We start from the raw sequence: 26,609 nt of genomic DNA, 5'->3' as shown, positions 1-26,609 counted from the left end.
CTTGGTTGAAATTTAACTCGCACTAAGTTTCTGATAGCGTAGGAATAAAGTTTTGGAACTTAAAGTTCGATTGCTCGTTCTCTCGGGCAAAAGTAATGTTCTTATAGTGCAGTTTCAAACTTTCTTACTTTGATGTTAACTTGAACATGGATATGAAATCATTAACAAGCAGCGGAATTTTCCACCGTGCTCAGAAACCATTATAAATACAGGTAATATTATAAAAAGAATGAACGATATTTACTTTAAAACTGTTTATGCAGCACACTTGTTGAACATGGGTGATATTGACTCTTGTTCCGAGGAATAGTAGAAATCACTAAATCCTTTCTAAAATGTTATTTCTTTTCCAATGAATTAGGCTTTATTATGATTTCATGCATGTGCAAAGTAAGGAGGTATAGAAAGAAGTGTTCCATTGAGAAATCCATTTTACAAAATATATGGGCTTGTCAATGCTAAAATAAGCTTTAAAGAAGGCAAGATATTCGTCAATGCCACTGAAAGTTTTAACAAGCTAGGAATTATGAGAATGTTAAAATAAGAAAAAGACATAGAAAAGTATAGTAATGGAAAGACATGTTTAGTGCCATTTTGAATCACATACACAAGTGAGGCATGTGAAACGATCTTTTTGAGGGTTGAAGTGCAGCACATGCCACACGAATTAATAATACTTTTATTCAGAAATACTGTATGCAAAATATCGCTTTTTAAACGTTTTTCTCTTTCGGTAATTGTTCGGACTCTGTCTTTTGCACGATTGGTCGTTTGTTTCGTTGTTTTCTCATTTGGTATAGAGGTAAGACTCGTCGAGTTAGACAAAGGAGCACTGAAGTAGATTGCATTATCCCATGAGGGTACTGGAATGGACCGAGGTCTGGTAGAAGCTATAAATCCAATATAGTGTTCTACGAGGTGGCTTAAGAACATCACACGCTGAGAAATGGCTGCAGAACAGTAGTTCTCAACCTTTGGAAGCCTGAGCGGTCCAAAAATGTTTTTTTTTGTGAGTGAGAGACCCGGTCACAAATACGACTACAACAGTAAAACCTGTCAGTTTGAACACCTCTGTATCCTGAACACCTACATTGGACGGTTTTGAATGGAATTAACCATAATCCTTCTACCCAGAATGTCCACAATACTATGCCTCTATATCTTGGACACCTCTCGAACTATAGGACAGATTTTGATAGAACCATAGGTGTGCAACTTACAAGGGAAGGGTCCCAAGATGTCGTTCTCAAAAAATTATGAAAACGTTCAAGTATATTCCTCTCACCCAGAAACACAAGAAAAACAAATTAGCAGTGGAAAGCAATTATTAAAGTCGCAAAAAATTATTAAAAATGGCAACAGTAGGCATCGTCTATCGTGCTGCTTCCTGGCGCTATCTATAAAAAATTTCTTTTCACTCTCAAACACACGTATTATCTCTCCTTTTTCTATTCTGTTGAATACTAAGCGAGGGAAAAAGTTTTCTTTGTCTGCGCTCCTAGATCAGCACCTCCTAGGGATAGAAGGCCTCCGCACGCTGGTTGTGACTTCAGTAAGTAGTCTATTTTCCCCCAGAATGTTCAGGGGAAAAAATTCGCTGCTCGTGCCCAGTATCATCGTTGTGTGGAAAAGGAATGATCGGGCGCAGAATTGACGATTTTTACGCCCTATATCCAATCACTATGCGGTATTTGCGAGCCAATCAGGAAGATTTTACGCCAAAATAAGAAGAAACGAAGTAGAATGCTGTGTTTAAAAATGTGGTAAACTTGCTAGGTAGTCTGAATGACGTTTATGGCAACCCGTGGGGAGACCTTCTATCTCTAGGAGGTTTTGCCTAGATACTCCTAGAACCTCTAGGAGGTAATGGCTGCACCTCTTCATCATGTGTTGTTTGAATGATGTCACTCTAAGACTATAGAGTTGTGGGATGTTTAAATTTAATCTTGGTCTCTATTGGCGTTCAAAATATTAATATTTACAATGTTTTTATGAGTGACCCATTATAATTCCGCCGGATTTTTTTTTACATTTTTGTGCATATTTAAATGAGTAGAATCAGTGGTAATTTTTTAAAAACTTTTTGAAGACGTTACCTTAGGACGCTTTCCTGATTTTACAGTAATAGGAAGTAAATGTGGGAGGGAATGAAACCGGTGAATCACTCGTGGCCCGGTTTGACTAATTTCAGGGCCCGATGGTTGAGAAACATCGAGTTAGACACTTAATATTGTTGTGCAATATAATGCTGCCCAGTCTCCACTCCCGCCCAATTTTATTTATTTATTTATTCACGTCTCAACAGGCAAGGATTGCCCAATTACAGAGATGGACAAGAGAAGAAAAATACGAAAACGCAAATACAACATACTACAAAAAAACAAAAACGAGTGGAACAATAGAAATACATACGGAAAAGCATAATAACATGTATATTCAATACTCACATATAACTTTTAAGAAATTCTCTTATAGTTGAATTGAACATATCGGGTTTCACATCGCACTGATTATATATATTGCACATCTCAAAAATAGGAGACCGTCGTAAAATATTTGTTCGGGGTTTAGGTAGGCGAATAGTTCGCCAAACAGGCCTATTTCCAATTGGCACAGAAAAATCAACAAGTTGAAGAAGGTAGCAGTCATCAATTATATTATTGACAATTTTATACAAAAAGCGAAGGCAACTTCTTCTTCGGCATTCCAATGATTGGAAATGGGAAAAACGTTGCAGTTCAGTTGAACTTACGTCATTGATGTAGACGTGAAATTGATTGTAAAACGTGTAACGTAGAAATCTGTTCTGGACTCTTTCTAGTATCAATGAGTCTAGATTGTTGTGAGGACTCCATATAATAGTGCAGTTGTTGCGATTGATTTGAAATTATTGCTGCTCCTCACAACAAATCCTAGCAGTTTTAAGCATTTATTGGTAAGATCATATATATGATCGGTAAATGCAAGCTTGGAGTCAAAGAAAACCCCAAGGTCTTTGATTACGGAAACACGACTGATCGAGACAGCATCAATGGTGTAGTCGAATTCGGTCGATGACAATTTTCTTGTATAGCTGATAACGTGGCATTTTCGAACATTGAGCTGGAAGAAATTTCCAATATATCATCTCTCAGTGCTTTTTTAAAGAAATTACCGAGTGTTTTCAGTGTTTCATAAGCAAAAAAATGAGACCTATGTAGTAGTCCAGTGATTTAGTCGTTAAGTTGATAAAATGTCAAGTACTAAAATCTGTTCCAACGTAAGTTATCAAGTAGGGGATAATACGAGGCTACGCCCACTGTTGCACGCGCATAGGGCCTACTTTTAACCAAAAAAAATTAACCGGGGATTCTATATCCTACTTCTCTACTTAGAAACTTAAATAAACCCGTGTAAACGGCCCTTAATATCCGCATACATTTTAAAGTACTTGGCGACCTAAAGTACTTTAAAGCATAGGCGGTGATAAACTCAGAAGTCTAGGGGGGGCACGTTCATTATTTCTGGGGGGGAACATTCATTATTTCTGGGGGGCACGATGATGATGATGATGTCAATTTTTTGTACAATATTTTGTACAGAACCCTGCGAGCATGTCCCCTAGACCAGTATCTATGGCGCAGACCCCCCCAGGAAAGAATTTTCTACGAGCCCCTCTAAACTAAATTTAGAGAATAAAAATAATAATGGGAAAATAATCTTTCTGTCCCCTGATCTGGAGCCCTGTCAGCCCTCCCCTCCTTGCGGGAGTCATACCCAATCATACGTACTCTCAATCCTTAGACAGTGCTTGGTCGGAATTTAGAACCGGTTCGTGAGAGAGCAAAATGAAATTCATTTTTCATCCTTAGCTAAGGACTAAAAAAGTTTGATGCAGGAAAAATTGTAAATGCATGGTATAATTATTTGCTGGTATAACTAACCAGCTGTTTAAAAATTGCCTTTCAAAATATTTTTCTTCCGATATTTTTCATGATGAGAAAAAATATGTTTCCTATTTAAAAATGTTTCTCATAATTTTATAGTTGTCTAAATAATAATCCTTAACACGTTAGAGCGAAAATTAATCACAGAAACAAATTCAGAATACAAACGTAAGGCTAATAATATATCATCATATCACCCTATCTATCATATCTTACAAAGTTTTTAGACGTAATCTTGCATTCGAAAATAAAACAAAGTTTATTGTACAGGAGATTATCATTTGAAAGATATATTTCAGGCGTTAATCACGACAGTAAGGATTATGAGAACTAGTTTTAAATAACCTTTTCTGCCTAAATTAGCTGATAATGTCAAAAGTCAACTGCGAAATCTTAATTTTGTTCTCTCGTTATTCTATTACAATGAATTTTTTTAATTAAGTTCTGCAATTTCCTTTGTTCTAGTTTACTTAAATTTGAAAGATTTCAAAAGGATTATTTTGTGTATGGATATGGAAGTTTAAGTCCACGGGGGATGCATTTAGATGTGCTTTTAGTCAAATAAATTCCCACCGAATTGGATTTTGTTGTCATATTCCCAGTTTTTTTAATAAAGGGAAATTTAATTACCTAACACTAAAAATGTTTTGATGATGTGATTTATTAGGCAATCCACAAATTGAGCTTTAAAATCATAACCTGAATAGTCACTATTGTTTAAAAAGTAATTTGTTTATACTCTCTCTTTCTCTGATGTTTGTGGTGTATTTGTTAAGCAGCTGAAAGCAATATCCCCACGAGATTAATTAACAAAAATGTGGAGTTGGAATATATTACCACTTATTTAAAAATTTCCTCGGTGATATTCGAAATATCGTGATAAATTACAGATGCTGATTCTAACATTTTCACATTTGTTCATAAGTTTAGAAATATATCGTTCCCTCTTGCATACGGTATCATTTCAGATATTTGTTTGAATCGCACTCGAAACGATCAGTTAATTATTCAAAGGTAAAAATTCTTTGACGACGTATGAAATGCCATTTTAACAGAAAAATTTTGACTTGGAGAGAATTCGAGGTGTTAAGAAATAAGTAATTCATTGATAAATAACATTTCTGTACGTCTCAAATGTGTCATTGTGCTACATGCACAAAAAGCACAAGAATATACGACAGCATAGCTCATTAAATTTTAATTTTAAAATGAGCTTCGCGTTATTGTTCTTTTGATAAAATCTCAAAAACATGCAAAAAAAAACTAAATCCCGTTTTTCATATGCAGAAAAAAAAAAATTGTATGCTTGTTTCTAAGCACCTGAAGCTGTCGCTAATCTAATTCGATTCACTAATTATTATTGAAAGGTCAAATCGCCTAGATTGAATACATATGCCGTACTATTTGCGGCAGAAAATTACGTTTAGTGAACAAAACGAAAAAAAATATTTGTTTCGAGAGTGAATAAATATTTATATCGGGACGACAGACTTCAGCCTCACTTAATAAACACTAATTAATACGGCTCCGAGGTTTATTGGCTCACGATACCAAAGCATTTTCATTAGAAGCAAACAGTGAGGTCAGGCGAAAAATTTAGCTACGGTTGTAAGGAAAAACCATTTTTTTGTAATTAATAGACGCGTCAAATATTAATGCAAACACTCATCAAATGCCAATTTTTATAGTTTTTAAATGTAAAACTAATGCAAGTTTGTACTTTGTACATATTAAAACATTTGTTGCCATTGCTGAATATTTATAAGCTTTGGCCTTAATGAGATATTGCTTAATTTAAGTGATCATCAAATTGCAGTTGTTTGCTCATTTACTTAAAACGAGTTATTTTTCTTTTGTTTCAGATTTGCATTTTGTATTTTGTATTTTTTTTCTCAAATCGGGGGAATACAGATTTCTGTTTCTAGACAAACTCATTCAGAAGTTATATGCGAAATGATTTAATTTTATGAGATGAATATTTACTACTAGAGCTACTTAAATTAGAATTTTATCTATAAAATATATGTTTTTTCTCAGGTTTATTTTATGGTGACGGAAAATTATAATAATATTTTTTTCGTAATTTTAATATATTTTTATATGATATTTTTATGTACTGATATTAAAATACAAAATATGTATTCGTGAAATACTCATTACATTTGATGTACCAGAATCATAGGCGGAGAGGAGATAGAGTTGAAAGTCTGGGGAGGCACGATGATGATGGCAATTCATATATACATTAGATCAGTCGATTCCACCTTTGACGCTGGGGGGGGGGAAATATACCAACCATGCCCCTCCCCCGCATCTCCTTCCATGAGTCCATGACCACAATCATTCTGGTTCACGTAATATTTCATATTAATTCAATATGCGATAAAATTCAATGTTTGTTTGTGTTTTTGTCACACTTAACTACCTTGTGACTGACACGGTAATTTATTTGTTTTTATATCGGTATTTTTGTGCACATTACGATTTATTACAATTATTAGCTGGTTTCTTAGCGCAAAACCTTTTTGTGATTTTCTGAAAATTTTTATTTCAGAAATAACGCATCTCAACCATTCTTAGACCACCTTGATCGGTTTTAAAAAACAGTGAAAGAAAACTTTCGCCTCAAAATATTTTTTTTTTTAAATTCTGTCTCGGGCAAAAAATGTTCAAACAGTAAATTCGAGTCCAGTAATAGTATTCACATGCGTAAAATGTCCATTGTGCAACAGAAATGATCAGAAGATTTGCCAAATTTTATACAGAAACGTTTCATGTACATATTCTGTCGCGTATTCCTTCGCTTACAAGCGAAGAAATTCGGGTGATTTCTAGTTGACGAATCGGCGATAAATATGGTAACCGTGTCCTAACCTAACAGCACGTTAGAAAAGGAAAAGAAGGAGAAGGAAAAAAGTAGAAGAAAAAAGAACAAATGAAAGGTAAACGGTATAATGGTTAAGTTAATGAGAGAGTACGTACGAAGCAGATTTCTTTTTTTACACTCAACCTACCTGTTCTCTTTCATTCTTATATATATATATAGAAGAATATGCATCACATGTGGGAAAAAATCACTATAGGAGTATAGAAATAAACGGGTAAAAAAAAACCAATATTTTTTCATAGAGTTACAACAATGCTGCGCGATGATGAGAAGAGAGGAAAGAAAACAGAGAGAACTTGTTTCAATTTATTCCACTGGCATTTGGATGCAATATTACGTCTTTGATTGTGAAGTTAAATTCTATAAATATTTGTGGTTAAGTTCTATAAATATTTTCTAAGAAATTTATGTTGGAAAATTTTTATATGTATGAATTTATTAATAGGTCCTATACCATAAATCGTTGAAATTTTGACTTATTATCACAGTGATTCTTATACAGTATATTTTGTTTGATTTGTTTGAGAACCACTTGCAATGCTCAAAATATTTCTTTAGATCTATTAATACTATGGTGAAACACACACATGCAGTATATACGACGCGTTTCTTCACTGATTGATTGTCGTGAATCTCACTAAGCATGTGTGAACTATACCTAGTTCCTCTGATTCCACTGTTTTTTCAGAAAAATACATTAGGTTATTCAGAGAGAGAGAAACGCACTAATCTTAATCTTGTTCGTATGATGGAAACCATTCAGCGACTTAATAATTAAACTGACGACGATTGATGCGATATTTGCGCTTTCCATAAGTAACGTAATGCAAATATATTCATTCTTCGCTATTTTTAATGAAATAGGTTCATTTATAGACAAAAAGAACAAATGATACCATTGTAAGTGTTTATTAAGATCACGTGGATTTATGGTAGTGAATACTAAGAAAGAAATTGTCTGATTGCGTTGCATGAAATTTTACAAAATAACTGCACATCTATGTAGGAGGAGGATCTATTCGTGTTTTCCTCTAATTGTATTCGCGTATTTACTTGAAAATTCTATTTCAGTTAATAACCATTTTATAAAGTAAAAAGACGTAGTTATGTATGCAAACAATGCTCCTTATTTTTATATGATACTATTATAAACTTTGTGTTCTCAGAGGAGATTTTTACATGTAATATAACACATAACCAAAAACCATTTTTACTGACCAATCCTTTTTCCCGTATGATATACTAGAGGGTCTCGCTTCTATACGATTATTTAATTTCCATTTCTCATGATCAAAACAATTAAATCCCATGACCACACAAGCAATCCTATTATAACCCCAAGGTTGACGTCACATCATTTATAGCACTAGATTCCGTACTCATCTGATACCAGCCCAGGCCAGAACTAACATTTTCTACAATAATGTAAATTCTCTTGGACCCAGAATTCGGAATAGGGTCCACACAACCCTTGACACTCATAAATAGTCTGCCCATGTTTAAGAAGAAATTGAAATATCATCTATTACACTGACACGCTCTGTTTATGTATATATGTATATGTGACTGTGTATATATGTGACTAGCTCTTACCCGCAGCTTCGCTCGCGTGGATTTGGTAATCTGAAAATTATTCGGTGATGATTCCCCTATATAACGTTTGAACTCCTCATACCCCCTCTGGAGGATGGATTTTCAGAAATTCCATCTTAGGTTCTACATTATTAAATATATTGCTGGCTAAATTTCATGTTTATGGCTTCAGCGATTTCGGCTCAGTGATGATTGCTTCATATAACCTTTGAACCCCTTCCCCCTAGGGGGTTGAATTTTGAAAAATCCCTTCTCAGTGAATCTCTATATTACAATAGCTGCTAAAAAATACTGACCAAATTTCATGTTTATAGCTTTAGCGGTTTCGGCTCGGTGTGATTTCTCCATATGATCTACCCCATTGAAATCCCTAATGACCCTCTTAAGCCCCTTTTACATGGGAAATGAAATATCCCAGGAAGTTACGGGTAACAGGTATTTTTGTTTCAACCCGTTTACATGGCGTTTAGTTTATTTTATTAGTGGTTTTTGCGGTTTATGTCCAACAAAGACTTTTATTATCTTTAGACTTTTATTAACTTTAATTATCTTACCAAGGGTCCCCTAGCAAACTCTCGTGGGACTGTACCTTAACAGTAGTTTTCGTGGCACAAAGGATTATGGGAGAGGAGGTCGGAGTCACCCACCATTATTCTGCAACAAAGATGGGACTATTTTGACAGATTTACGTCCTTCCTTTTTTCCCCCCAAAAAAAGTCGTCATTGCAGGTATTAATCACCAAACCAATCCCCAATCTTGCACATGTAAACGAGGCTTTGCGAGCCGAATTTCGAAAAACCCCTTCTTAGTCGATGAATTTCAAATGTTGATGTCATGAAATGAAATTACTGACCAAATTTCACGAATGCTACCTTTGAACCCCCCTTCTGACCCTCTTAAGCGTCAAATTTCGGAAAATCCCTTCTTAGTTTCTACGTCATGAAGTAAAACTTCTGATAAATTCAGAGAAATCAGCGTGATTTCTTTGTTACCTTTAAACCCCTTTTATCATCCCTTTAGGGGTCGAATTTCGAGAAACCCCTTTCTCTGTTAGTCTTTACTTCGTGAAGTAAAACCTCTGACCGGATTTCATGAAATTCTGCGGTTTCGTTTCGGCGTGATTTCTCTATGCTACACTTGAACCCCATTTTAACCCCCTTAGGGTTCGAATATCGAAAAACCCCTTCTTAGTTTCTACGTGATAAAATAAAACTTCTGATAAATTTCATGAATATCAGCTTCAGTGGTTTCGGCTCATGGTGATTTCTCTGTTACCTTTGAACCCTTTATGACCCCCCTTAGAGGTAAAAAAAGAACCCTTCTTATTGAAAAAAAACCAAAATAAAAAAAAAATTCTTCTTTTACTTAGTCTTTACATCATAAAACAAAATTTCATGGATGAATTGAGTGGTGAAAAAAAAACTTTATTGGAAATATGAACCATAGGTATTTGCATACGTTTACGTAGGAAGATGTTCAAAATGTCCACCGCGCATATTGAAGCATGGCGTGAAATGACATGGAAAGTTCTTTTTTTCCCTTGCACCGGATATGACGTCATACTTTTCTTTCGAATTTTTCTCGAAAACTGTAGGTCGTACAGGTACAGTTCTGTGAACATTTTTTATGTATTCCAAGAGAGAAATCTGGCTGTGCAGAGTTTAGGCGGTCTTGATGGGACACCCTGTATATAGATAGAGACTCGCCAAGACGGGATTTCTGGAATTGCAGCACTCAAGGGGGGTCATAAGGGATTCAAATCATCGCCAAGCAATTTTCAGATTACCGAATCCACGCGAGCGAAACCGTTGTTAACAGTTAGTTTTATATAAATAGATAATACTGATCAAATTTCATATTTATATATTCTAGCGGTTTGGGCTCAGCAATGATTTCACCATATAACTTTCGAACCCCAGTCTCCCTTACAGTATGGATTTTGAAAATTCCATCGTTAGTGACTTTTAACATTACAAAATGAAACTACTGTCCGAATTTGATATTTAAAGCTTCGGCGATTTCGGTTCAGCAATTACTATCCCACATAACCTTTGAGCCCCCTCATGACCACTTCAGGGGCCGAATTTCGAAAAAACACACTCTTAGTGAGTCTTTACGTCATCAAATAAAACTACTGACCAAATTTCATAAATATTGCTCCTGAGGTTTCGCCTCGGCATGATTTCTCTGTATAACCTTTGAACCCCCTTATGACCCCTTCAGGGATCATAATATAGGGGACATAAATATAGGTTTTTGTTTGACTTTATTTCTACATGTTACCTTCGAACCCCCTTTTTGACCCCTTTAGAGGTCGAATTTCGAAAAACCCTTCAATGTTTTTTTTACGTCATAAAGTAACAATTCTGAACAAATTTCATGATTATAGTTTCAGTAGTTTTGACTCGGGATGATTTCAATAGGTTACCTTTGAACCCCCTTTTGACCCCCCTTAGCGGTCGAATTTCAAAAAAACCTTTCTTGGTGAGTCTTTACGTCATAAAAGAAAACTATTGACCAAATTTGATAATTATAGCTTCAGTGGTTCCGACTCGGTGATGATAAATCAGTCAGTCAGTCAGAACATGTTATTATATATGTATAGACAACAATACACATTTTTAATTAATGTATTGTGTTGTAGACATTGTTTTCACCCGGGTTGAGGAAGCTCGTCATATCATACTATGATCTTTTCTCCCTTATCCCATCTACATTCCATGTATATATTCATGTAACAATGAACAATTCCTGTACTTGTGTAATATGTGTAAATAAATTTTTGAATTTCAATATTTAATTTTAAGAATGCCATGACGAACTGGTAAACTTCAGTTATGAGACATTCGTATTCCAGAATTGTTTTATACAGTATAGTTTTGTCCGGATTTTTCAATAAGTCATCGTGATTGTTATTAGCTTATAACACAAACATCGCAAGTGTGTGTGTGTAGCCTTTATAGTAACAAATTTTGAAATCAGTTAAATTGAATTACAACTTCGAGCACAAAATTTGTGAGAAACTTGACTTTCGTGATACTAAACAGACTATGTCATAGAAATTCTCGCAAAATATTTTACCTGCTTGACAAAGTAGAAGACTATTGAAACAGAAATATCAATGAATATTCAAGATCATCTCTTCATGAAAATATGCTGAACTGGTGAAACGTAAAAAGTGGAATGCCGCGCATCAGTTGAAAACGTCTCGAATGGATTGTATTGTAATTAAGTGAGACCTAAGGCTCACCCGTGAAATATTTTGTTCTCTCTTGACTTCAGGTGTCGTGAATTTTGAATGAAGGAAAATGACAAATAGAAAGTCGAATTGCAATTTTTAACTAAGTTTTAACATCGCTCCACGGGGAAATTAACTAAACAATTGTTACTGAGTATAGGGGTTACTGGATATAACTCGTTGAAACTAGCTTAATAAATATGTTGTACATGTAAAATGTTAATTATTTATCGTTTACTCGAGATAATGTTCTCAAAACCGTTTCGTAAAACAAAACAAAAAATGAATCCATATCTTACTCGGCTTTCAAAGTTTAATATTTTCCTACCATCACTAAACACATAGCGCTGAAGTGTTCATAAAGACATAGTGCTGAATAGATTCAAATCAACCAGTCTTTCACAAATAGGAGCTCAAATTCATGATTATAATTCTGAAACATGATATGACTGATATTTTGTGAAGCTCACGCAGTTTGAAGAATGAAATTTAATTCATAATATTTTTATTCAACTTTATTGTCTTCTCGGAAAACATCAAGATCAAAGCTGCTCATAATCAAGATGCTACAACACATGCATTAGATCAGGGGTCTTCAACCTTTCAGACATTGCGGGCCAAATTAAAATTTTCCATGGATCCCGCGAGCCATATCGTGATATTCACCCGAGATTAAACAGGCTACCAATTAATTAGCTAAATTATTAAATAATTTCATTAACTCTGAAATTATTTCTTTCATTAAATTTGAATTTATATTTATTTTGAAACAATTTCTTTCACCGATTCCGATTTTTTTTAATATTTCTTTTATTAATTCTGAAATTCATCCGAATTATTCTGTAATTATATTTTTCTTCACTCCGAAATTTCTGCCAGTAATTCTGGAATCATTTTTTTTGATTAATTTGAAATTTTTATTAATTATGAAAAATTATTTCTTTTTCACAAATTCTCAATTTTTTTCAGGAACTAGTATTACTATTAACAATTCTGCAATCATTTCTTTCAGTAATTCTGTGTGTGTGTTATTTCTTTCAGTAGATATTTTTTCATAAATTTTCCTCAATTATGAAATTATAATTTTTTCAATAATTCTAAAATTATTTCATTCATTAAAGTGTTTTTTAGCATTTCTGTAAATTCTGTAATAATGTAGAAGCCGAATTTTGCCTATCGAAATGCATGAAATCATAGGTCTCAAATGTGTGTTGGCTCTGGGTCTCCCGAATTTGTTACGACGGCCCTTTCAATGTGCCAAAAATGCAGATCATTACTATTGAATCTGGAAAGTATGCCACCGTTAAATACAGCAGTACAGATTTCAATGGCCAGCACGCATTAACGATTTTTTGTTTTTGCAATTTAATCGGTTTTTTTATTATCTTAAATAACTATTTTCTCAAAATGGTCAGCAGGACACGGCAAAAGCTCTGAAGGCTACATTTGGCCACAGACCATGGGTTGAAGATCCCTGCATCAGATGGAAATTACGAATAGAAAATTTATATTTTCATATGTAGAAAAAGAAGATATAATTTTTTTTTTATATCACTTGAGATAACTCAATTTTTCAAGTTGATATTATCCATTTGATTCTATCAACTCTTGCAAAATCATGTTAGATGACACGGTAGGCATAACGTTGAAACTTCTAGTCGCGAATTAGTGAAAATTGTAAGTAAATGGAATGATTCGCTGTTACATATGGCACCCTTAACTATAACCTCATACACAGGGTGTCCTGTAAGTGCTAATGCAGCGTTTATCTCATCAACCGTCCGTCGTAGAGGTATAGTTTCAATTTAATAAGTTTTTACGCGGTCCCCTTGTCCTCTAACTTCCAATCAGAAATTTTTATCTCTTGAGGCCAACAGAAAAAAATTCCATGCTTCAAATTAAAAAATTCGAATTTATTTCTAACTGCAATATTCACTAAGATATTCGAATTCAAAAATCGGAGAAAAGTTATGGAAGGACAGCATAAATGAGAGGAAGGAGTTAAGTCCGTTAGTTAATGCCGTTCTTTCATAACTTCCCTCCAAATTTTCAAATATCTTGGTGAGTATTGCAATTAGAAACATGGAATTTTTCCTGTTGGCCTCAGGAGATAAAAATTTCTGATTTTAAGTTAGAGGACAAGGAGTCGTGTAAAAACTTTGATTTCTTTTTTTATTTTGTGACACACTGTATTTTCACTCTCAAAACTGGTACAAGGTAATTTTTGAACGCCTTTTGGGCATTTTTAAAATTGGAGTCATACCTCTACGGCGAATGGTTCATGAGGTAAAGGCCACATTAGCACTTACGGGCACCCTGTATATGTACATCCTTTCTCCTCAGGCATGAATTTAGAGATACATCAATTATTTTTACTGTTCCCTCAGTTTTCGAGTTGGCGCAAAACGCAGTAAACATTATCAATGAAAACTTCTCGAAAAGATGTTTACATCATTTAATAAAAAAAGTACTAATGCATGAAATGCATTAAGAGAGTCACTTAATATTTCTGGCGATTTTCCTCTTTTTTTTTTGTTCAAAAGCTTCGAGTATGTATGAATACGGATCTCGAATATATATATACGAGGTCTTATTTTCTCTATTCTCAAATTGATCAACTAGATCGCAATCAAATGTTGGCAACCGTTTTCGAGAGTTTCATTTAATTCCCAAAATTTGAATAATTCAGCAGCTTCATTTTCACTGGAAAATGTATATTTCTTATGCTAACCTAATGTATTTGCTTTTCTTGATGTCTGCATGAAATTAAAAATCAAATTTACACGTGAATTCAAAAGTTAATATTGTTTATCGATTATAACATAATATACGTGAAATGGACCTTGCAAGACCAGTATAAACAAAGGGTACAAAAAATTTCGTAATCATACTTTTTAATTTTATATTTTCAGATACATGCACTCATTTTGGACATTCGTAACACTAAGCATGATATCACTTAACCGGACAAAATGCAACTCATAAACATTCCTCTTAGGAATTTTTAACGATTTGGTGCAAGCCGGAAGACACTAAGGACACCGCAACAATTTTAGATCACACAAATATTTCATAATTTCAAGTTAACAGATGGTTTGGCACAGGGCCGGAAATAGATGGGCGCAGGGACGCAACTGCCCCAGGTGGCAAAATTTAGGGGACGGCAGTTTTTTTTCAGGTCAAAGCAAAGAACACGTTACAAAATTATAGAATTTTACAGTTGTGGGGGCCGCAAAATAATGTTTGCCCCAGGCGGCTGAATCATGTTTGCCCCGGGCATCAAAATTCCAAGTTACGGTCCCGGTTTGGTATATAAATAATCCTTTGAATTAAAAATATATATCTAAAACTTTTACGTGTGAAATAAACTCTTCTACATCACAACATTAAACATAAGAACGTATTTTGTTTTACCAATTTTCATTGATTTTTCAGAGATTAGTTATATTTTTTTACATTATTTTTATGATTGATAAATTATTACCTGCAACTGAGTTAGTATCACGAATCTTGTGAAAATTACCCAAAAAGAGTTCATTTGAAGATATCCAGAATTATATTTTTTGTTTGCATAAAATGAGTACTGTAGTAGCAAAATTATAGCTATTTAATAAGCCAGAAATAATAGTTTCACAGACAATTATTAATATTTAAAAGCTTTTCCCTCTGTCCGGGCTATATTTGTGTTTTCTATTACTTTATTTCTAAAAGTATACAACATATCTCATTGAGAGATTTCTGAAGAATTTCACTTAATATAGTCTGTGCGCTGCATCAAAAGATTTAATACATGACAATGTATCATTTTACATATGATTAAACATATAACATTGAAATATTTGATCATAAATAGATTTGTTTTGCGAAAACTGGCATATTTTGGAGAATTTTAAGTGTATTTGAAACATGGTTTTTTTTGCTCAGATACATACTAATTTCTAGTCTACTTCTTTCTATAACATACATACTGTCAGATTTATCACAACACAGTATACGTAGTAGTTTTCTATGTCTGACAAAGTTATTCAAAATAACCAAATTTCAAGAAAAAAATTTGATGTCTTCAAAAATTTTCAAAAAGTTTTAATATAATTTCACTATCTTTATATATATATATATATATATATATATTACGTATTATTATATCACGTATATATTATATCACGTATATATTATATCACGTACATTTATACAAAAAAAATTACTATCACATAGAAAATTTTCAAATTTGAAGATAGCTACGGGAATAATACTTCAGAAAACTTAAATTTTCTTTCACATTATAAGCTGGAGATGTTCAGATGCAATAATATTATTTTTACAGCTCAGAAATTGGTAAACCGTAGGTTTGTCTGATCAAATTTATGATTTACCACAATAAACACAAAGTCCGAAATATGGGGGACTCCTTAAAGAAGTGCCATTATTATTAATTAATTTTCTGGAACTCATATATCATTCGCCGAATTTATATTTAAATAAGAATAACAATAAATTATGTGGCCAAAAATATTACTTAATTGAAGTTTATTATTTTCTAGGAATATATATATGTAACTATTAATTATCTGCATTCAAGCATTTTTCGAACTTCTGCCAAGTCCGTTTTATCTGTCCACGGGATCTTTTTTCCGTAACATGTACACAAAAAATTCAAGGTATTATTCTTTAAAATAATTTTTAATATATTAATGAATATTTTTAAAGTTCAAATTATTTTATGCTCGAGTAAAATTTTTCATGGCTATAAATACATGCAAAAACTAAGATGAAATAATGCTGCAGTAGTTGTAACTAGTAACACCTAAAAGTTGAATGTAGGAGTAACTAAGATATGCATTTTTGAATGAACATTTTTTTCCAATATAAATTACATACATAGAACCTGGTTGTTTAGGTAGTAAAAATTGTTGAAATATGTAGGCAAAAAAATCTCTAAAAATGCCTAAAATAGGGACTAAAAAAGGAATTTATAATTTATGGAAGGAAGAAAACATAACTAAAAACTATGGTATATTAGGAGTCCAAAAAAACTAGCTGAAAAATTGGTTGCACTTATAAACTATAATTTCAAGAGTAGCTGAATATAATAACTGTGTCAAGTTAAATTGATTTCAAGTTTTGGTGAGTTCCAGGGCCACCATTATCGTGAGGAAAATGATCTGTGGTGCCCTTCGAGTTGCTAATAATTCTCGTTTGTTTGTTATGTTCACTTGAAATAATCAATATCATTTCTATGGTTGAAACACTGCTACTTTGTTCTTTTCTTGTAAAAAAATTAACTCAATTTTTTCTGTTACCACTTATGTGGGACTCCTTCAAGCACGGGGCCCTGTGGAGCCACATCTGCCCATTATATATATTTACTAGATAACAATTAAAATTCTCCAGTAGGCGTTGATTTGCCGCACAACCCTAAGGACGACTCTTGTCAATTTAATCGGATACTGAATGCGAATGTAAAATAGAGCCATGGTTGTTTGAGCAGTACAAAGTTAAAACAACCTGGGCCCACACTGCACATACAATGCGGTCCTATGCCTGAGCGAGACATGTTATGTGGAGTATGTGGAGAAAAAAAATTTCGAATTTTCCTCTGCTTTTCTAACATGGGCTGCGTTTATTTGAAACAAAATCATCAACGTCTGAAACATCTGGTAAAAGCAAAATTAATTCATGTCAACACCAAAAGAGTTCCCAATTTCTCAGGTCTCATCTCTGATCTCTTCACTTTTCTTTTTTCTTTTTTTTCATTATTTTCTCCCATCCACCTTGTGGGCAATTTGCCTGTTGTGGCTTCTGATTTTGTATTTGTATTTGTTTCACTTATTCGCGTTTAAATGGGGTTGGAAGTGTGGGGAGGGGGGGCTTTCTGATGATATTTAATACTGACAGTTGGAAAATTTTAAAAAGAGCAATTCTTTCGTTCTCGATGCTCAAAATATTTACAAAACTTAATGGCCTCTGAATTATACCGATAAACTTAAAACTATGTTAAAATAGGCATTTAAGGGGGTTTGTGTACGATCTCTTGACTTTCCATGCTTTCCTATGGGAAAAAAAATCTTTCCTTTAAGAAACATTTAAAAAATTTTCTGTTCATTTGAGACAATGAATTTTTTTCTCAAATACTACAGATAGTTTTATACAATTTAACACGCGCTTTTAAGATTTTAATTGTTGGTTATTTTTTTTTCGAATTTTAACTTCAACAACATGCAACGTTTTCCCAAATCAACAAAATTTACCCATATTTTGTGCAATAAAATACTTTTAAAATAATTTTAATGAAAAATCATCGTGTTAAAATATGTAACGCTATAGTTTTTTAAAGTATGTAAACTATAGTGTTACATAAGTGTATTATTCAAGACATTTGAATGAGTGGCGTTCGAAAAAAAATTTTCCTTAACTAACAAAAAACTTAGTTTTGAGAAAAAGATAATTTTAGTGGAAAACATTAGCATATATATATAATGCCTGCCAGCAGTTTATAGTAAAATATTTCTAGCACAGGTAAAACAAAAACTTAGATGACAGTTACATGCCGAAAATTTCATAGTATTTGAAAATTAAAAAATTCGAAAATATGTTTTTTGGAAAAAAATTTGCATTCACAAAACCCCTTATGGAAGAAAAAGTTCGAAAACGGCATTTTCACAAAAAAAAAATTGAAAACAGGCAAAAAAAGGAATTTTTGGCATTTTGCTTAATTTCCGGTCTCTAATAATATATATATATGAACGATGGCTTACCTTATGAACGAAAATGAAAGCATTCATGACAGTCATGAGAAGAATAAGTTGAACGTCTCGTCTTGCAGCCATGCTTGCTTGAATTGTCAGAGAGAAGTGATTCCCTCCGAACAATTCGCTACCTCTTAAAAGTAAGCGCCAAACTCCGCCCACTAGTGATTCGACTTCCAATCAGATCGTTGCATAACAAAAACAAATAAATATTAAATGCAAAAAAAATAATAACATCGTTGTATATTTTATACCGAATTCCCAGAAATACATTATTATACTTTTGTATTATTCTCTTTCAAAATAAATTCGTGGATATTTACTGAAGAAAAAAGTATCTCTGTGTGTAAATCTCAGGGTCGCCCTTTCGGGACGCGGGGCGAAAATAATAGCAGGGCCAAAGGCGTCTTGATAATTTCGTGGCTCCTGAGATCCGGTTATATATATATATATATTGTGGGGAGGAAGGACTCAGCATCCAAAGATTCCTTGTTCCAGAATTAATAAAAATTCAGAAAATTGAGGAAAATTCAGAAAATGATGAAAAGAATTCTAGAACTGATGAAAATTCAGAATTCTAGAACTGATGAAAATTCAGAATTCTAGAACTGATGAAAATTCAGAATTCTAGAACTGATGAAAATTCAGAATTCTAGAACTGATGAAAATTCAGAATTCTAGAACTGATGAAAATTCAGAATTCTAGAACTGATGAAAATGCATAATTCTAAATAGATGAAATTCTTGATTCTAGAATAGATGAAAATTCAGAATTCAATTCCATAACTAATGAAAATTCAGAATTCAATTCCATAACTAATGAAAATTCAGAATTCAATTCCATAACTAATGAAAATTCAGAATTCAATTCCATAACTAATGAAAATTCAGAATTCAATTCCATAACTAATGAAAATTCAGAATTCAATTCCATAACTAATGAAAATTCAGAATTCAATTCCATAACTAATGAAAATTCAGAATTCAATTCCATAACTAATGAAAATTCAGAATTCAATTCCATAACTAATGAAAATTCAGAATTCAATTCCATAACTAATGAAAATTCAGAATTCAATTCCATAACTGATGACAATTCATAATTCTAGAACCGAAAAAAATTCAGCATTGTAGAATTGATGAAAATTCCGAATTGTAGAATTGATGAAAATTCAGAATTGTAGAACTGAGGAAAATTCAGAATTGTAGAACTGAGGAAAATTCAGAATTAAATTGCCAGAATTGAGGAAAATTCAGAACTAAATGCCAGAATTGAGGAAAATTCAGAACTAAATGCCAGAATTGATGAAAATTCAGAATTGTAGAACTGAGGAAAATTCAGAATTGTAGAACTGAGGAAAATTCAGAATTAAATGCCAGAATTGAGGAAAATTCAGAACTAAATGCCAGAATTGAGGGAAATTCAGAATTAAATGCCAGAATTGAGGGAAATTCAGAATTAAATGCCAGAATTGAGGAAAATTCAGAATTCTATTCCACAATTTATGGAAATTCAGAATCAGTATCGATGGAAAAAAATTCAGAATCAGTATCGATGAAAAAAAATTCAGAATCAGTATCGATGAAAAAATTTCAGAATCAGTATCGATGAAAAAATTTCAGAATCAGTATCGATGAAAAAAATTCAGAATCAGTATCGATGAAAAAAAATTCAGAATTCTGTTCCAGAATCTGAAAAAATTCAAATTCTATTCCAGAATCTGTGAAAAAATTCAAATTCTATTCCAGAATCTGTGAAAAAATTCAAATTCAATTCCAGAATTTTTTAATAGAAATTCAAATTCAATTCCAGAATCTGTGAAAAAATTCAAATTCAATTCCAGAATTTTTTAATAGAAATTCAAATTCAATTCCAGAATTTTTTAATAGAAATTCAAATTCAATTCCAGAATTTTTTAATAGAAATTCAAATTCAATTCCAGAATTTTTTAATAGAAATTCAAATTCAATTCCAGAATTTTTTAATAGAAATTCAAATTCAATTCCAGAATTTTTTAATAGAAATTCAAATTCAATTCCAGAATTTTTTAATAGAAATTCAAATTCAATTCCAGAATCTGTGAAAAAATTCAAATTCAATTCCAGAATTTTTTAATAGAAATTCAAATTCAATTCCAGAATTTTTTAATAGAAATTTAAATTCAATTCCAGAATCTGTGAAAAAATTCAAATTCAATTCCAGAATTTTTTAATAGAAATTCAAATTCAATTCCAGAATTTTTTAATAGAAATTCAAATTCAATTCCAGAATTTTTTAATAGAAATTCAAATTCAATTCCAGAATTTTTTAATAGAAATTCAAATTCAATTCCAGAATTTTTTAATAGAAATTCAAATTCAATTCCAGAATTTTTTAATAGAAATTCAAATTCAATTCCAGAATTTTTTAATAGAAATTCAAATTCAATTCCAGAATTTTTTAATAGAAATTCAAATTCAATTCCAGAATTTTTTAATAGAAATTCAAATTCAATTCCAGAATTTTTTAATAGAAATTCAAATTCAATTCCAGAATTTTTTAATAGAAATTCAAATTCAATTCCAGAATTTTTTAATAGAAATTCAAATTCAATTCCAGAATTTTTGTAATAGAAATTCAAATTCAATTCCAGAATTTTTGTAATAGAAATTCAGAATTCACGCAAAAAAAAATTCCAGAATTTCATCGTTGTGAGGCTCAGAGACCTTATTTACTACAAAAAATGTGCTTGATATATGTACCTATACTTTTTTATTTCTATAACCGTAAATGCTCGGCCCCAAAAACGCGGGGCCCGGTCTCACACCCCTAAGGGCGGCTCTGCTGTAAATTTGATTTCTACATACAGAAACTCGATGGGGAATATTTTCATACCACAAAATAAAACACAACTTGCCAAATCATGAAGCATTGTCATTTTAAACACACAGGGTGTCCCACAAATTCGTAAATAGTTTCAAAATTCATAAAAATTGAAGGCATTGTTTTATTTGAATGCGGTTTACGCGAAAGTCATTCCCACGAAGGGGGGTTGTTTCTGGTACAGAAAAAAAAATTAGTGCAAATTTTTGTTGATAGCGAGAGCTGCATGAAAGCAAATCAAGAGGAGATGGACCTGAACCTTTCTTTAATCTATCCTGTGTCAGAAACTTTCGGCGGTGGTTCGTGGCTTCGGTAAAACAACTTCATCAATAGTGCTTTATCCACTATAATGCCAACATCGCAATAAAACCTTATGTACATGACAGTAACAGGAAGATTGAACTGTGAATCGTACACGGTGCATATCATAGGACTCTGATTTGCATATTTTCCAGTGATTTTCCGTGCAGCACCCTCTGTGAAACATCGTGTACGTTGGAACAGTATAAATCTTGAAATTTTCCTAATTTACTTTGGAATAGTTATTCAGCTTACACTAATTTTTAGTACTACTTCATCTTTTGCTTTCAAATACAGTTAATATTTTAAATTTTAGTTCTATACGTTCTCTCCTACAAAAAACTTCAGCTACTCCCCATTTCATCTCTTCTATCCACGTTTGGTCATCTCCCAGTCAAATCCATTGGGAAAACAAAACAAAGCTTACAGTGTAGGATGCGTCCATAAACTTTTACCAAGAGCGGTGAAAAAATATTTCATTGTTTATCAATGCTACATATAACAAATGCTGACGCCACAGATGTTGTCTCTAATGCTAATGCAATCACCTAGCATCAAAGGAACTGACAGAACTAAAGATTTAAAAACATTTAATTTTCCTTTCTACGAGTATAATGTAGAATAATTATTCGTTTTCATCTGCATAAATACGTACCTACTACATTTAATTATTGTTACTTTTGCGTATATACAGGGTTGTAAGGAAAGTCCCTAGGCCACATTTTACTGGCGAACCGCTGATCCTAAAGGCATACTTCTAGTTAGAAAAATTACCTAAATAACAAAATATCATAATGTATTGAAATTACATAAATCTGGAATACAATTTAGACGTCACACTATAGATGTACCATAGCCAAATAAAACTCGTTTCCAAAAATATTTCCTTTATTTAGCTCCCAAAATATTTAATTTACTTCCTCAGTTAATAAGTGGACAATCTCATGTACATCTTTGTTTTATCAATTTAAAATCTATTTGTCCATCAACTCCATTCCTGTTGCCACTTATTTCTTGGTGTTATATATATATATATATATATATATATATGGTTTTTCTTTTTTTCTTTTCTTTCTTCTTTTATCATTTATGCCAACAGATATGTATCGGTTATTGTTTTAGGGGCTTATATACAAGCTTGTTTGGCCCCTAAATGTTTTGTAACTGTGTTTAAACAGTTTTAAATAAAAGAAAATATCTATGTATCTCAAATGCGTCATTCATGCTGCAAGGCGTTGTATAGTTATAAAAATACAAATACAAAGGCCACAACAGACCAAATGTCCAACGAGGTGACTGAAAAATGATACCCATGAAAATATGCATGTCGAATACATATCTAAACTATATCAAAAATACAGCAACCCAATAAGAGCAATAAAAAATCAATAATTATGATAAAATATAATTATACTGCCCATAAAAATTATGTTTGTCTCATCTAAGAATGGATAGCTTCTCGATTTATCCCAATATGTTTATCGTATTTCTTTTTGAACGTGCAAATTGCGTTAGAATTCATGATCCCTCCCCAGAGGTAAGCTATTCCATCTATTCACAACCCATTAGAAAATAACTCCTTGCGACACCACAACCTAGAATTACCCCTTACCCATGGCCGCAACTAGTTGGGGAACGGGCGGGTCTTGTACTCTAGGCGCTGGACAAAAAGGGTCGTCGAATTCACCCTTTAACTGCTTCTTCTACATGGCAAGGTGTTCCAAAATGCCGGTTTGCCCTGGTGACAAAGTATCTTGGTACCAATATATACTAGTGTCCCCTTGTCGAAGCAGTTGATTGTCGATGTATTAATAACTCATGGTCCATTTTATTCGTCCCATTGAAAATTTTAAACACTTCATTCAACACCCCTCCCCCCCCCCCTCCGACACCTCCGTTCATCCAATGTAAGCATATTAAAAAAAATCAAGTCTCTCTTCATTCTTTAAGCTCCAAGGTAGCCTGCTTATATCCCACAAGGGACAGAGCGGGGGTCCATGTTTGGTGTTTGCATTCTTTAAGCCCAATGTGCCATGAAGAGCACGCGTGGCTCTTCTCTGCACCCCCCTCAACCAAGTCAATGTTTCTCTGTAGGAATGGTCTCCAAAACCTGAAGGCATACTGCAATCCAGGACGAATCAAGCCCCGAATAAGTGGAAGGATCACTTTCGGAGAACGCGAAGTGACCTTTTTGAGAATGAAAACGAGCAATCCGATTTTTTGACCACCGCTGAACAATCTTCAGAAAAATAGCAAACTTTTTATACGGACACCCTGCCCTCAAAGACCCAATTAGAAAGCTGTTGCCCTGCCTCTTCTGAAGCCAGCAAAAACAAAAAGAATTCTACGTTTCCAAGTGCAATATTCGCTGAGATATTCGAATTCAAAAATCGGAGAAAAGTAGGGAAAGAACAGCATAAACGAGGGAAAGAAGCGATTTTTCCGATTTTTGAATTCAAATATTTCAGCGAATATCGCTGTTAGAAACGTGGATTTTTTTTGTACTCAGACGGGGCAAAAACTTTCTAATTCGGTTTTTGAGCACAAGATGTCCGTATGAAAAGTTAGTTTTTGCATTTTGATAGCTGTGCACAATCCCTTGCAACACGAATGACGTATCTGAGTTCCACCCGTTATTTGAATGTTTGTTTCTAATTGGAAGGTCTGAGATCAACGGTTCGTCAGTAAAATGTGACCTAGGGACTTCCCTTACTACCCTGTATATTAATGATTATGTTTGTATCATTATTTTGATGATTTTTTATTTCAATATGTGATTTAAATTGAAAAAACTATTCATTATATATATATTATTTTTCCAATAATATTTCTATTTTTTTGTATTTGTAATTTTACTCTGTTTCAAGGTACAACATTACATGTTTCAAGGTGCAAGACCCAATGTTTTACCTTGAAACACTTTAGCCCGCTCTTAAATTTGTATTTCATGGTTATAGTAGAACACAAAGGTAATTTAAATATCACCCGATGTTTCATTCAGTATACCGATACTAAAAATGAATTTAATGAAACTTTACGGTAAAAACTGACTTTTTGTTTTGTTCCCCAAGGTACCTCTACATAAAAATATATGCACAAAAAATGAAATCAAACGAATCATGAAATTCTTCAGTGATGTGGAGCCCCTTTTTGATCTATGGCATTGGACCTGGCCAAGGCCAGGTTCTACTAAAGTTGGTGTTGGCCTGGTCAGAGGCTGCAATAGCAGAGAGGTGTCACTGGTGGTCTCTAACTATAGGTGAAGCTGGTTTTCTTCGAGCGTGTGAGTGGCATCGTATTGCCACTGGGCTTAATTAGTGATGGATAACTCGTAGAAAATTTCCCATAGCTGTGGGAAAAATTGACCAAAATTGGTAAACGTAGAAAATTTCGCATATTTGTGGTAAAAATTGGCCAGAATCATTCCTCGGGGAAAATTTCTTTGTGTTCGTAAGAAATTTTGAGTATCCATCGAACTAAAAAATAATTTTTAAAAAAATCATAAATGTAGTGCAACGATTTTTTCTTAAATACTCGACTACATATTTTCACCATTACATGGCAGCACATTCGTTTTGAATGTGCGTGGAGATTTACTGAAAATGTAAATTTTTTAAGGAAATTTTGTGTTGTGTGTGTGTTCGCGAGGCTATAATCATTGGGTTTTATGTATTCGGCTGCGCAGTCTATTACATTATTTGTCTATGGTAAGATAATATTACTATGATTGAAAATTTCGAGAGCAACCGAACAAATTGGTAGGCAGACATTTCTAGCCAAGTAGGGAGCATCAGAAAAATTACTTCGGCCGGGGACCCATAATGCTCTTGAGACGGTCCTGGGGAATATGCATTTGTATTAATCATCAGCGATCAGGTGAATGAATTTTTGGAAAATTTTGTATGAGAGTATTGTGTAGTATTGTGGCAAAACTTATTTTTTGCAAAAACAAACACACAAAATACACTTTAAAAAAAAACAAAAAAAAACAAAGAAAGACAATACGTGAATACACATATAAACGTATTGGGCACCAAGGGACACAACGTCTTTCCAGGCAGCCCTATGTATTAAATTGTTATATTTTGCTGCCATTTTTCGCAAGAACCATATGTTATGTTAGTAAATGTTGTACAATATATATGAATACAGTAAAACCTCGTTAAGTCGTCGTTTTTCTTCAAACCCTTCCAGCTTTCATAGACAACAATGTTATTAAACCCTCGTTTATTCGTGGCTAATTTCGGTTAATTAGTCACTATGAAAAAGTTTGATGACTAAGGTTTTTGAAACGTTAGAACTATTCGAGCTAGACCTGATTTCTCCATGGGCCTTACTAATTTAAGGCTTCAAATTTAAACCAAATATCCTTGTTGAAAAACGAGACATTATTTCCGAAGTTGAGGTCTTCTAATGTTCACTTTCCCTGCCCAGGACTACCGTCAAGTCAAAAGTGGGTCTTGTGTTTGAGATTACCTAGTATCATGAACTACTGATGAAGAATTAAAACACTAAAATGAAATTTCATGAGTTCATGTGTATGTAAAATTAATGTGCAATAGTTATGTTTGGAAGAGAAGCTAACTAATCTTACAGTTTCTCTGATTAGTCTAAATTAAAAATTACTAGTATAAATCAAAGTGTACCAGTACACATTATAACGTAATGTTTAACACATTAAGTTAAGTAATAAGAGCTCTAAAAAGGTAAAAATTTAAATTTTTTTCTTTTGAAATCTATACATTTTCTTAATATATAGTGTAATTTTTATTCATATTTTAATAAATGTTATATTACTTCAAATTTATACGCGATTTTCACAATATTGCACATTGAAACTAACGGCACTTCACTTGAGTCGTCACTCCGCTTAAGCCGTCATAATTTTTTGATAACATGAGGTGACGATTTATCAAGGTTTTACTGTATATATATACATACATGTATACATACACACATAGATACGCATATGCTCATAGAGATACATTCACATATTTTTCTATACCATGACACCGTGAAAAATGTCTGTTTGATTTCTTTTGGTTTCAATTAAAT

General features: G+C 32.9%; 1 protein-coding gene across 2 annotated transcripts in view; it reads right to left on the bottom strand.

The window, feature by feature from the left end:
* Positions 1–18,499, bottom strand: part of LOC149084953 (uncharacterized) — a 53,053-nt gene extending 34,554 nt beyond the window's left edge. For both annotated transcript variants that reach the window (XM_089232698.1, XM_089232697.1), the window contains exon 1: positions 18,401–18,499. In XM_089232698.1, coding sequence (XP_089088824.1) covers positions 18,401–18,472 — 72 coding nt within the window. In that variant the 5' untranslated portion in view covers positions 18,473–18,499. The remainder of the gene's footprint in view (positions 1–18,400) is intronic.
* Positions 18,500–26,609: the final 8,110 nt, after the last annotated feature.

Source organism: Pholcus phalangioides, unplaced genomic scaffold (assembly GCF_987345545.1).
Source record: "Pholcus phalangioides strain wild (caught in Gottingen) unplaced genomic scaffold, Ppha-v1.0 ptg000007l_1, whole genome shotgun sequence".
Taxonomy (NCBI): Eukaryota; Metazoa; Arthropoda; class Arachnida; order Araneae; family Pholcidae; genus Pholcus; species Pholcus phalangioides.
The sequence above is the reverse complement of the archived record's forward strand: the minus strand, read 5'-3'. Positions and strand labels throughout refer to the sequence as shown.